Source organism: Triplophysa dalaica, chromosome 4 (assembly GCF_015846415.1).
Source record: "Triplophysa dalaica isolate WHDGS20190420 chromosome 4, ASM1584641v1, whole genome shotgun sequence".
NCBI classification, from domain to species: domain Eukaryota; kingdom Metazoa; phylum Chordata; class Actinopteri; order Cypriniformes; family Nemacheilidae; genus Triplophysa; species Triplophysa dalaica.
In genome coordinates this window covers 20908882-20923210 of record NC_079545.1, presented here as the reverse complement: position 1 = coordinate 20923210, position 14329 = coordinate 20908882, and the positions used below count along the sequence as shown (strand labels likewise).

Sequence of the window (14329 nt, the reverse complement as noted above, 5' to 3'; positions counted from 1 at the left end):
CTGGCAACCAAACTACAAAGTCACTAGCAAATACACAAGCATTTTTGCAACAAACACCGTCAAAGAGTGTTTTGAATTCGATTAAGAATGTAAACATTCACACAGGGGGAAGTTCAACACATTTTTTAAAAAGGAGAAAAGACGTCGAGCTTACCTTGTGTTCTTTTCTTAATGTAACTCATTGCCTTTCTGTGTTGGCCATTTAACAATAAAAAGTATTTAAAATATCAACATGTTATTTTAAAACTAACAAATATGCAATAATAATAACTTAATATATGATTTGTGACTTCCTGGCTGTTGCTGATTTTTTACGTTTTTAAGCTGGATGATTATAATTTGTTTCCACAAACTTGATTTTGATGTATGTCCAGTTATGCGAACAGGCTCACATTTAAGTATAGCGTTACATTCATAGCGATTATCTTCCCGGTGTGTACAAGTCTCTATTTCTTTTAGTTTTTGTAGTTATATTGAACACACACAGCAATGCTGCCATCTGGTGGTGACAAGCTAAACTACATATTTCCAGTACATGTGGAAAGACTGTGTTGGTTTATTCAGTGGGTAAGCTGTGTATTTTTTTCCCAAGTTATCTTGTGAACAAGGAGGATTGATACAGAGGTAAATCTGATTCACCTTATATTACAAGATGTCTTTTACTGGCTATTTGTGGAATGTCTACAACATCTACAACACAAGGTCATTCAAAAATGGAGAAAATATTATTATTTTACGGTACATTATTTTGCAGGAGTTTTGCAGTAAATGTAAATAGATATGTTATACTTAAAAAGATAAAATATGTGCATATCTCTCAGTTTAGCAATTTTATGAGCCATTTTAAATGCAACATTAAAGTTTATCTCACCCATAGAGGCTGCATTGAAACGTTTATGCCATTGTGCCCATTCAGTGATTTCTGATGTGGTTTTCTGTGGTCTGGACTTGAGAAGAAACAATAGTGATCTAACCTTATTGCAAACTCAATTTCCTGTAGTCTTCTTCAATATACATATATATTAATTACTGTATATGTATACATTTGTATTGTAAACTTAAATCCTGACATACATTATTACAGTATGCTTCTTGAAAACAATCAATTTAAGCACAAAACATTTTGAAGTTGAGTCATGTCTGGAACAAAAGATTTTTTAACGAGATGAAAGAATACAGTCTATACATTAATGTATAGAGACATAAAGGGTATAACGAGAAATAATAGACAGCTTCTGCCATACTATTATTAAATTTTTATCACATCTTAAAACCACTTTTCTTCTTTGTTCACTTGAGTTCTTTTTGACCTTTAGCTATTCATTATGTAGTTCAAAGGTTCACCGTGTTCGGTAATGTTTTCCTGAATGTGTCTGGACGAGAATGTGTGTGTCTGTGTTTGTGATGGAATGCTATACCATTACAGCTCGGTGCGGTCTGCAGCCAGTAAAAACGTGGTGTTGCCATAGTAACCGCTTGAGATGTTTTACAAAAATGCCCTTGTCGACCTGATAGCAAAACATGCATACAAAATGTAACATTATAACAGCGTGTAATCGTAAATCAGTTTACATGTGCTAATAATCCGCTCTTTTACAGCCGATGCTGCTTTGCAGAGTCTGGTGACAATCTAATAAGATATTTTAAAAGATGAATATTTGATCAATGAAAAGATGTCTTGTCTAGTGAAGCTGTTGCCATGGCAAATGTAAGCTAAAAAAAAAACGCATCATTAAACAGACACAACAGTCATGTTTCATTCGTGAAGATGATCATGTTGAAGATTAAAAGCATGAATATGACTCATCACAAGGATGTCTGGTGACCTTTTAACCTCAGAGCAATTTGTATCTCCTTAATTAAACTAAAACATGCATTATGAATGCACATCACTTCTTAAATGCGGGAAAGAACACAATATGACATTATAAACAGTTTTTTTACCAAAATAACAGCCTGTTTCTTAAGTGAAGATCATTTTGTCAGCTATATATCAAACTCTGTTTGGACTTATTCGGTTATCTCCGCCTTATTACATGTTTAGTTCCTTAGTGAAAAACACTTGAGTGAATGAGAATGCATCACTGATAAGGTGTCGTTTGGATAAGTACCTCATTACCGAACATTTTCACTTCAGTAACGGTTTAACACAACATTTTAAAGCAAGTATGTGTCTCTGGTCTGCGATCAACCGATTGTGTTTGACCAAGAATAGTAATTACGCTATTAGGATACCTCAGAGCTCTTGCAAATGATAACCAAGCATGTCTGGAGCTACATGTGAATTCAGTGCAGAGCACTGTAAAACTTATTCATCTCATTCTCGATGGAAAACAGAAAGTTGTTGTGTTTTGTTGTGGCTTTTGGGTAATATTTATAGTCCTAATGATGTCACTTAAATCCACTCGTTCATGTTTGTAAAGCTCCCAGACGTTGATATAAACATGCCATTACCCAATTTATGTGCCTTTGCGCATGTGTGTGTGTGTGTGAGTGAGTGTAACACACCATTACCCACCTTGGAATCATCTCAAGATAGTAAAGCTTACAAAAACCATCTGCATAGGCACAAAAAATGTAGCCCAGTTGTTTAACAGAGGGGCGTTTAAAAAGACTGAAGGAGACCATGAAAGAGAAAGAGAGAGAGAGAGAGAGAGACAGGGGAAAAAAGGAAAAAGAAACCAGATTGCGACAGTCGATATTAAAACATGCAGTGAGCGAGAGAGAAAGAAAGAGAGAGAGACTGTGTGTGAGGCAGAGAGGAAAGCAAGCTGCAGGCCTTTCCACAGGGACAAACTAGCAGAAAGGCATCTCACAGTTATTTCTTTCTCTTTGCTTTCTCTCTCTCTCTCTCAACATCCTTACGCCAATTGATTTGTGTATGAAAAGCTGGGCGCTTTTCGCCCCCCTTTTGGGCTGTGCGTTTTGAGTGATCAGCTGATGAAGAGACTGGCTGCGCGCTGCAATGCTGGTTTGCTAATTCTCTTTCCTCCAGACTGGAGCCAGCCTAGAGACCACAGTCAGGTAAATCGCCCTCTTCCTTTCTCTCTCTTCCTACTCTCTCTCTCCTTCTCGCTTGCTCTCTCTCTCCTGCGCATAGAGCACGCAATCACACCAGACTTCAGCACATGGTCACACAGACAGACAGGGAGAGAGAGGGAGAGAGCGAGGGAATGTTTGTGAGCGTGTGTGTGCAAGTGTGAACTGTGTCTGGTAAAAGGAAACATTGGCCAGACATATCGGTTGTATTGATTGTGATGCTGAAGGGAATAGTGCACTGAACACAGGCTTTTTAGACTCATGTATTGTAAAAAGGGGGTATTCCTATGTCTTACATGTTAGGAAGAATTGCACTGGGGATAGACTTTGTGTTTTGAGGACAAACACTCTGCATGTTTGTGTCTGCTTCAGATTTCTGTGTAAGTGTGTGTGTGCGCATTCCATTATTATGCTGCTTATTATTAGGCCCCTATCCTTCCACATGTTCCCCTGGGGTACACGTGGATAAATGCTTTCCGTGTGTGTTTCTCTGCGCCTTCTCTTTCATTTCTCTCTCTCTGTATTTCTTGAAATCCTTGTATTTGGGTGTCTATTCTCATTTCATGGCATTGTTTTGTCTAATTTGTGCCTTAGTGTTTGTGCAAACCAGTGTGCGAGTGTTCGGTGTGTGTTTGTGTGTTGGCTGGCGCTGCCTGCATAGCAGCATACTCAGAATTCATATTTTCATCCGACTCATGTGCTCTCTCTGCCAGCAGTGGCTGCGGCAGGCGTATCTCTGCATTTTAATTGCTTTTGTGTGAACACAGTCTCGCACAGGCAACACACACATACACATATATCCTTTCCCTGATTATTTTTGCATTTACTGATAATCTTGTACATGGGAGCGAGACGCTTATATGTTGATAAAAGGCAGTGTCACGTCCGGGGGGGGGGGGGGGGGGGAGGTGGGTGTTGGTGGTTGTATGCTTAGCCACTCATCACTGTTTTGCTATGTTGAGCGTATTGGTAAGAAATCATACTCACCATAAATCTCATGGTAATTCATGACTGTTTTACAAGCTGGCTTTATCGTACGAAATTAAACAAATTCCATCTGCTTCTGTGCAAGTTTAAGGTTCAAGCTTTATCAAAACACCCACAAACAATAAATACTGTATACATATAAAAAAGATATATAAGTATATATATATACAGCGGGGGAAATAAGTATTCGACACATCAGCGTTTTTATCAGTAAGGGGATTTCTAAGTGGGCTATTTACACAAAATTTCCACCAGATGTAGTCATCAAGCCAAATATTGAATTTATACAAAGAAATCAGAACATTTAAGTATACAAGTTCAGTCATAATAAATAAAGTGAAATTACACAGGGAATAAGTATTGAGCACATGAAGGTAACAAGGTGCAAAATGGCATAGAAAGCCAGGAGATCACCTGAAATCTGTCAGTATTGAGAGAGAAACCTGCCCCCTATCAGTACTAATTGATATCAGCTGCTTTAGTCCTAATTGATGGCATATAAAGGCTTCTCATTACCTAGGAGGCACACAGGACAGACTTCATGATGAGTAAAAGCAAAGAACTCGCTGTAGATCTTGGTAATCTTATCGTTGAAAAGCATTTTGATGGGAATGGATATAGGCGCATTTCCAGAATTCTGAATGTTCCTGTGAGCACTGTGGGGGCCATTATCCGGAAATGGAAAGAGCATCAGTTCACCATAAACCGGCCACGATCTAGTGCTCCACGTAAGATCCCTGTCCGAGGAGTAATCAGGAGTGTTCTTCAAGAGCCAAGAACCACTCGGGCAGAACTTCAGGAAGACCTTGCATCAGCAGATACTGTTGTTTCAAAGAAAACTATAAGCAATGCACTGAAACGACATTGCATCCGTCTTTTCAGCAAGGGGTACTGGCAGACTTCATATTATTGAAGGCAGGATGAATGGAGAAATGTACCGGGACATTCTGGATAAAAATCTGCTGCCATCTACCAGAAGGCTGAAAATGAAAAGAGGGTGGACATTTCAGAAAGACAATGATCCCAAACACAAGGCCAAGGACACAATGAAGTGGTTTCAAAGAAAGAAAATCAAGCTGCTTGAATGGCCAAGTCAATCACCTGACCTAAATCCCATAGGCAATCTATGGAGAGTACTGAAGATCAAAGTTCATAAAAGATTTAAAGACCATTTGTGTGGAAAAATGGGCCAGAATCACTCCTGAGCAATGCAGACGACTGGTCTCTCCATACAAGAGGCGTCTAGAATCTGTAATCACCAACAAAGGCTTCTCCACAAAGTATTAAATAAAGTGTGTTCAGTACTTATTTGATTTCTTTGTATGAATTCAATATTTGGCGTGATGGCTACACAAATTTTGTGTCAATAGCCCACATAGAAATCCCCTTACTGATAAAATGCTGATGTGTCAAATACTTATTTTCCCCGCTGTATATATATAAACCAACCAAGTGTGAATTACATTAAGGGGTGGGGATTCATTATTGTTTTTTAAACATTCAGATGTTTAGTACGATTCACAATTTTATACATATATCAGCCATCACATAAACACGTTATGCATTTTTGTGAGATCAGGATCATTTACCGACTTTGTGGCATTGTGAAGTGTTGCTTTTCATATATTAAACAGAAGTGAAGAGAGCTTTACGTATTTGATTTTTATCAATCTATTAAATATTTTCATATGAACAATTTAAAGAATCAAGTAAATATACATATAAACAAGTATTTGATAGGTTTGAAGGTTTAAGGCAGCTCGCCAGGTTATGACATTTAGCCATGATAAGACCTTGATCCTTGACGATGATCAGCATCAATTTGTATCTGGAGGTTTGTCAGAATGAAGACCAGACAGTTCAATTGCTTTGTAGTTTAAGGCTGACTGTCTTAAAACCCATCTCTTCTTTCAATACTTGACAGTGTCTTTCTCTCAACAGGTATTGCTCTGGCTTTAAAATAGTAACTTTTTATTAGCACCTATTGTATTATTGCTCCTGAATGAAATATCGCTTATTGCTCCCTGAACTCTCAGTAAGTCACTTTGGATAAAAGTGTCCGCTAAATTACTAAATGGCCCAACCAGGTGATATGAGGTTCATGTAGTGCTACAGTGAGAACGGGATCAGAAATAGATTTTTATTTGCATTCTGTGATTTCCGATTAATGAATGACAGTGATTTTTGACAACATGATGACATGTCTGGAGACTCATCACTCAACGGATCTTAATGTTTCTGTAAGCGATTTCACTGTTATATGTGGTTTGTTTCTGCATGTAAACACGCAGAGATGGGCACAAATAAAAAGTATTTAGGTGCAAATAACAAATACTTACTCAGAAAATGTATTTAAATAAAATTCAAAATACTGCTGTAAAAAAGGGTATTTAATTAAAATACTAGTAATTTGTTGTCTGATTTTTTTTTCTACAAGCAATAATTTAAAGTGTGACAGTAACACTGGAGTTAGATACACAGAAGAAAGAAAGAAAAGTTTTCTAACACTCAGATTTGAGCAACACACTTACATCAATATGGAGGCCTTCACGTTATTTTAATATTATTATCCTTGTTGATTTATCTCATTTTCCTGTGACCAAAGTCCGTTTACGGAAGTTGTGCCACTCGGCGGCCATGTTTGTCGTTAAAATTGCCTCTTGGCAGTAAAAAGCAAGTCCACTGTCCTATCTGTTTTAATGGGGGAAGGCATTTTAATGGGGAAGGCAGATATTTTTTAAATCGCTGTCAATAATCACAATTAAACAGCACATGTGCTATCAATAATTAAACCTGACATGAACTGTACCATTACTTGGGTTTGTTATGCTTAAGTTGCGCTAAAAATCACCTTTATAGCTTGATCTACTGTGCACAGCCTGGCAGGCGCCTCACGAGAACCCGGCCCCAGAGAATCGTCACTCAATACTTATTAATGATTGGCTCAGATCACTGGAGGGCGGAGTTCCCTCGCTAGAGCGGCCATATTGACCGCTTCATTCCTCCCCGTTAATTGTTATGGCAGTGGCACATCTTGTTAATATTAATTAACCCACCCGTAATTAAATAGAATGTTATTTTTGGTTACTTGAACCGCCTGCCCACGGAAATAACTGTGATCCGGCATCACTAGACAACACAAGTCAATCTTTAGCTAGCAGTTAAATTCTAGCTATTTGCGCAAATCTTTTGTCCTATGACTTTCAGTGAATGATATCTGATAGTAGATTTGACTAGATAGATACTTTACCTTAAAGCACTTTGAGCACAAAAGGAGTTTCTTTAGTTTCTTTGCTTAAATGAAAGTACTGCAAAAGTGATTGGAAAACATTGCTTTTGAAAAACTCTTGCGACACGTTAATGTGATACGCCAATCGGTCTGCGTGCGCAGCCTCGGAATAAGTCAAACACACTTAATAACAGACAGGTCTGACTCGGTTGAATAAACATCAAAACTTATAATTCAGCTAGTGGGTGGGTTACCCGCGCTTTGGCACTCATCCAGATGCACTATGATCGTCCGTTCATTTTTGCTAGCATGAACGGGAAATACATTAATGTTTTGTCCTTAAATGAACACAAAATGTCTTATTTTAACACAACTGTTTTAAGAGTGTATAGCGTTAAAAGCAAACTGCTTAGTATGTTTTATAGACAATTGACATGTGTCCATAAATCTTCTCTCAGACAAAAAGATGATTAAACTGATTTCCCTTCAAACAGTAGGTATGCATGTAGAATCACTTTAAATCTAGCAATGAGTGTCTGTATTTCTACAGGACATCAATAACTTCAACATTTTTAAAGGTATTAAAGGTATACTTAAATACTCAAATATTATCATCTTATATATTTTCTGCAATTTAAGGGGATACTTCACAAAATAATGAAAATTATGTCATCATTTTCTCACCCTAAGATTGATCCAAACCAATGTAAATTTCGATAGATTTTAAAGATTTCTAAAGATATTTATAAGAATGTCAGATCTCATTCCCATTGACTAGTATTTATTTTCCCTACTATGGCAGAAAAGGGAAATGAGATGTGAAGTATCCTATAATGGAATGAAAGATCACCAAAGTCTAGAACAGGGTTCTTTATTGTTTAATGAAACTAATTTAAAAAAAAAAGGTATATTTGTGCTCTGCTTGCATTTGCTGTGCCACAAGCTGTTTAGCTCAAACTATTATTGATAGCTCAAATTTAATTACATATTTCAGTATAAAAATGTACCCGCCCCACTTTCGGAACAGTGGTGCCACTTCTGCCTGGCAAAGTTATTATAGGCAAGAATAAAATGACACATTTAAAAAGTATTTAAGTATTTTAAAAAAAAAGTCTCTCAAAGTATCTCATAACAAATTACATTTGACTTATTTGTAAAGGAAAATACAAATTACAAAATACTCAAAAGTAATTAAATACGCATTTCAAATACATGTAATTAAAATTACGCAAATGTGTATATAACGATTCAACTCTTTCAGATTGTCGGCGTTTGGAGTGAGGCATTGATAATAAATCCTCTTGTTTATTATATGATTTATATACTGAGGCATACAAATGCTGTTTCTTTCTGCAGAATGTTTAGCAGTAAATGGATTCCCCGCCTTATTTTTACCAGCAATACATCTTATTTCAGAAGTGCTGCGGCCAGTTATGTAACTTACCAACAACATGAAACCCGCAGAAGAAACTTGAATAGTTTAGCAATCTGCCAACCAGGCTTTTGTTTTTGCGAATCAGCCAAATGTTAAGTAATAAGACATTTTGGAGTGTTGGGTAGCTCAGCCCACAATAAAATGTCATTGGTCAAATATTAAGTAGACTATGTACTGTATTTGTGTCACTGTTGGGTAGGGTGTAAAGGAAAAGAAAGTTATAAATAGACTTGAAAATCATTTGATGTGGATTTTGTGGAAAGTTTTTATATGCTGTTAATCATTTTAAAATACACGTCCCTTATTGTGCAATAATTTAAGAGTTCAACTAAAATACTTCCTATTCATTAGTCAAATTCTGTATAAGTTCCAGATAATTTTTCAGTGCCCTTGTTTCGTCACATTCATTACCACTCCACATAGTTTTCATGGATTATATTTTCTCCTCAGTCTCAGGCTATCCAAAACGGACTGACTGAGGTTATGGAGGAGGAAATCAACTTGAAGAAGCGAAAAAGCGATAATCAAACCAACCAGGTTTCTGAGACTGGTCAGGAGGTGGTGGAGAAGGTCAAAAAGCGACGTGGCCGTCCACCCGCTGAGAAGCTGCCCCCCAACCCTCCCAAACTCACAAAACAAATGAACACTATCGTGGATATGGTCATTAATTACAAGGACACGTCAGTACTCCAACGTACACTCACACATATAGGCCCTGTGAACCCAACATTATTTATAAAAAATAGTACTAAGCAACAGATGTTTTTTATATCATACGTTTCATAATGTCTTAAATACTAGCAAAGTCAAAAAAATGTGTGAAAAGATGGCTTTTTATTAATACACCCCTGTTGTACAGGTTGGGCCGTCAGATCAGTAAAGGTTTCGTCCAGCTGCCTTCAAGGAAAGAGGTGCCAGAGTATTATGAGCTCATCCGGAAGCCAGTGGACTTTCGGAGGATCAGGGTGAACTTGTGAACTTTTTATGTCATTACAGTACCTACACCATATTAATTATAATATAATTTATGTCTACCAAAATGTCTGTAGCATTTTTCAACCCACAACCCTAACTCTCTGCTTTCCTCCAAATTTTCAAGTCCAAACTTCTTTCCATTTCTCTTCTCCTCACTACACTTTGTTCCTGACCGATCTTCACTTCATTCTTATCTTAACGCTCGCTGACAGTCCCTTTCACCTCTGAAATTCAGATCCATGCATTTTCCTCTTGTCAAACAGATTGTATGTTCTTGCTATTTTTGTTGAGAGAGATATATAGGTGTCAGAGGTTTATAGATGTTATCAATAAATGAAAATGATTGTGTCATTATTGTAAAAGCCTCTCCTTTTCTTCGTTTTTCTTTGTGGTAATCTTATTTAATCTATTTTCGTTCATCCTTTTGACTGAACTCTGGATTGTGTTTTTGCAGGAGAGGGTCCGTAATCACAAATACAGGTGCATTGCAGACCTTGAAAAGGATATTATGCAGATGTGTCACAATGCTCAGACGTTTAATCTGGAAGGATCTCAGGTGCGCCTCGCAAATATATTCACAGAAGCTTTAAAAATACTCGCTGGAAACATTTCAGTTTTCAAATGCATTTACAGTGCCTTGCAACAATATTCATACAAAATTTTGGTTTTCTTTGATATTAATATTGACTTTCATTTAAATTATCTTCATTTCCCTACAGATTCATGACCTGAAAACTGATTTATCTTTCAAGCATAGGCCGATTGTAATGCACCAGACAATTCTTCTTTATCTGTGTCAAGTCAGAGCCTGTACCATAAATGGTTTAATATTTATGCAAATAGCTTAGATTTCATATGTCTAACATAAAAAAACATAATTTTAATGATGCATGAGTTTCTGTGCATTCATTAAAAAGAACAAAAGATGTTACTCACTGACACTGACTCACTGAGCAAATTAAGTCTGAATATTTTTGCAAGGCAAAAAGGAAACAGATTCTAGCAGGAGAATTGTGAAGAGAATAATAAGTGCTTCATTTATGTCGTAGATATTTGAGGACTCCATAGTTTTGAAGTCTGTTTTTGAGAGTGCAAGACAGCGCATAGTTGAAGTCAGCGAGGAAGAAGATGACGCTGTTGGAGGCAGTGAAGCAGATGGTGGCAATCATTTAAATCTAGAATGTAAGCCAAAACGCATGCATTTCTTTAATTTTTCAACTAGAGAGAAAATGCTGATAAAAATGTTTGATTATTTTTTTTAAGCCATGCACTTAAAAAAGCACAATTTTACAAAAAAACTGTAAAATTATACAGATTGTCAACCTATAATGTCGAAAAACTGTAATCCGTTTTTTTACAGTTATTTCATGTATTTTTTTTAAACACAGAACAGACCGCAAATTTACAAGAAAAATGGGCTACGCATGTAATTTTACAGGCAAAAATGTATGAGTCATGAATAGTATGTCCAAAACCTCAGTATGCAAAAAACAGTAGGGCAAGAAATACACAGGGTCTACTACTAGATTCGTGAGTATGGATCGGATGGACACTTATCTATCCCATGATGCCACAGGAGCTGAACACAGTCAAATTTCAATAGTAAATATTGCGGATATAGAACGTACTGTTTAAAGGGCAGATTGCTAGGTACTTTTCAAATTCAGGATGTACTGTCACAGTATGCGATTTTGGACACTGCCTTGGTGTTTCGAGTCTGACATCATCACGCAACAGTGTTTTTTTGGCAAGTTTAAGAAACATAGGTAGTTTAGATAAACTACCAGATAAGAACAAACTAATAACTTGCCACAGACTGGTATAGACTTTTTCGTTCTTACAAGCAGTTTTATTATAATCATGTCCTAATGGTTAGAGAGTCGGACTCGTGACAACAAGGTTGCCGGTTCAATTCTCAGGGCTGGCAGGTAACGACTGAGGTGCACCTTACCCCCACTTGCTCCAAAGGCCCTGCAGTGATAGCTACCCACTGCTCTGGGTGTAATTGAGTTCACGACTCGCTGTGCCTGTGCTCACTACTCTCTGGATGGGTTAAATGCAGAGGTCACATTTTGGGTATGGGTCACTATATCTGACAAATAGGTCACTTTCAAAATCTTGATAAGGACATATAACACAATATACCAATTTGTATATGAAAACGCATAAATAAAAATATACATACTGTTTCCTGTTTAGTCTGAGTGAATATGTTTTTAATGTTCTTACTTTACTTGAGATACTAACATAAAGTTTTGCAGCACTCTTAAAAAGTTGAAAAAAAGCTATGTGAACAAAAGTGTATGTCACATGTAGTTTTAAAACACACCTTTATATAAATTTATTTTATTTAAACTTGTTGTTAAGCTGAGGTGCACCGATGTTATTTGTCACGTTGTCTGTAGTAAAACAGACTCGCTGATTTTCTTGTAATCCCTAAGTCTTCCAATGCCTCCCGGGAAATAAGACGTTTGTAAACATCTGCTGCACAGGGTCCAGTTGCTTATGAAGTATATTGTTAGACGGCTGTGTTGAGCGGATCGTCAAGAGAAGCGAACCATCTTCGAGATTTCTTATCGTAGGGAATTACATTTGCGATAGACGCCGTTAAGGAAGTTTGTAGTTTCAGTGCTATGATGCGGTCTAAAGCCAGACTGAAATTTTTTGTGTGTGTCATTATTTTGTAAGAAAGGGCACAACTGAGTGGACATTACTATTTCTAATGTTTTAGACAGGTAATGTAGATTTGAAATCAGTCTATAGCTTCCTAGTTCCCTGGGGTCTAAGTTTAGTTTCTTGGTAAGCGGGCAGCAAAAGGGTCCTGGGACATGGCCTAGATGAATTGATGAGGTTATAATGTTATAAATGGGCTCAATTGAAACAGGTCGTAAATCCGACAATCATTACTTTATCAATGTTAACCAATAGGTCCGATAATAAGTCTGCAAACTCTTTCAGGAAATAAGTGTAGGGCCCAGGGAGTCTATACACAGTAGCCAATGTTAGAGAAAGGAATGTTTTTTTACATTTGTTTGGAACAACTACATTCAGCGCAAGCACTTCACGTGATTTAAATTTATGCTCTGTTCTCCGAGTTACTGAAAGAAAGTCCCTAATGATTGTTGAGACACCACCACCTCGACCAACCGGACGTGGCTCATTCATATAACAGTAGCTTGGTGGGGTAGACTCGACCAACAGAGACGCTCTAGCAACAGATGCTAGAGGCTCCAGTCTTTAACCTCCTCGGTAGAGCATCACTCTCCCAACGGGACCGACGCTGGTTCGAGGCCCGCAGAGAGCAGGGAAAATAGGACTGGTTATATTATATAAGATTTAATAAAAAAAAAAAAAACGCTTAAGTGACTTTAAGTTGTCAAAACCAGTCTCAACCAGACACCTAAATTAGAAACAATGTTTTAAGTATACCATATATTTGTTAAAATTTCAATGTAAAGTAAAGTGTAAAAACATGTTTGTGTTTTAAGCTCCCGTTTCAGGGACAGGAAATCCTAAACTGGACAAAAAAATGGAGAGAAATGCAACCGGTCCCAGCAATTCACGCCCAATGGAGAAGGTGACAAACATTGATGAAGACAGTGGAAAAGAATGTGACATCAAGACACAAGGACTTTTAAATTTGATCCCCAAATGAAAGGCTTTACTTTGGATGCCATTGTACCGTTATAAGAAAATTGCGTGGCCATATAAATCCCATTTCCCTTGAAGTTTTGCTCAAGGATTTGTTCAGAATGTGATCCCTCATCATCCTGGTTGCCTATTGCACATTTATAGCAATCTTTGTATTTTAACATTGTTACTGCAGTGGTTTGCAGAGATGCATCTGAAAAATTGCATTGTTTTCATGTATTTATAAACTGTAAATAAGTCTACACAAATACCTGGAATGGCTAAATAGTGTGGTCTAAATAAAGAAGGCCTGTAAGTTCAGACTGCCAAAAAAATGTTTTTAAAGTATTGAAAAATGGTGGTTCATCTTAATGTTTCACAGTCTTGTATAATAATATAAACAGATCCATTCAGACTTTTAAGATGGGATATGCTGTGCTAAAATATTGCAATTATGTCTCTGTTTCAGAGAGTTTTTTACAGTGTTTTTGTGACTAAGAGCACTTTGTCACCTGCCCCCCTTGTACGTTTTCCCTTACTTCATTAACTGTTAATATTAAAAAAAAGTTACAATTTATATTTAATATAGCTCCATATCATTCGTAGTCATCACAAGATCTTAAGAGGAGCTTGGAGCATGATGTTGATGTGTTCTTTGTTCCCAGATATTGCCCTCAAAGAGAGGCAAGCATTGAGGATGTTGTCAAGAGTGTGTGTGTTTGCTGTTTAGGACAGATGGGAAAGGTGGTGTGTTTGTGGGTAAATTTTGAAATTCAAGTTTATGAAGTTTGAATACGTAAAAACTAAAGGCTACAAGGTCTGATTCATCATATTTAAAATAAACATTTCTATAAAATCTCTTCAGGTCTTCATGTGGATCCATATCTCTGAAAATAAAATTATATTATATATATTATATATTATTATATATTATATATAATTAAAAATATATTGTGTGTGTAGTAGAGTTTCTAAAAGTCCTTATAGGATTGATGTAATGTACAGTGATTGTTCGTGGCTAGTCCTAGATAAAT

The 14329-nt window shown here is 36.8% G+C and overlaps 1 protein-coding gene across 1 annotated transcript; it reads left to right on the top strand.

Moving 5' to 3' along the window:
* The first annotated feature begins 2757 nt into the window (after nucleotides 1–2757).
* Nucleotides 2758–14155, top strand: LOC130419574 (probable global transcription activator SNF2L2). Its single transcript, XM_056746413.1, has 6 exons — nucleotides 2758–3024; nucleotides 9141–9370; nucleotides 9550–9655; nucleotides 10120–10221; nucleotides 10715–10847; nucleotides 13154–14155. Exons 1-6 carry the CDS (start codon nucleotides 2941–2943, stop codon nucleotides 13318–13320), a joined length of 822 nt encoding a protein of 273 aa, XP_056602391.1. The 5' UTR covers nucleotides 2758–2940; the 3' UTR covers nucleotides 13321–14155.
* The last annotated feature ends 174 nt before the right edge of the window (nucleotides 14156–14329 follow it).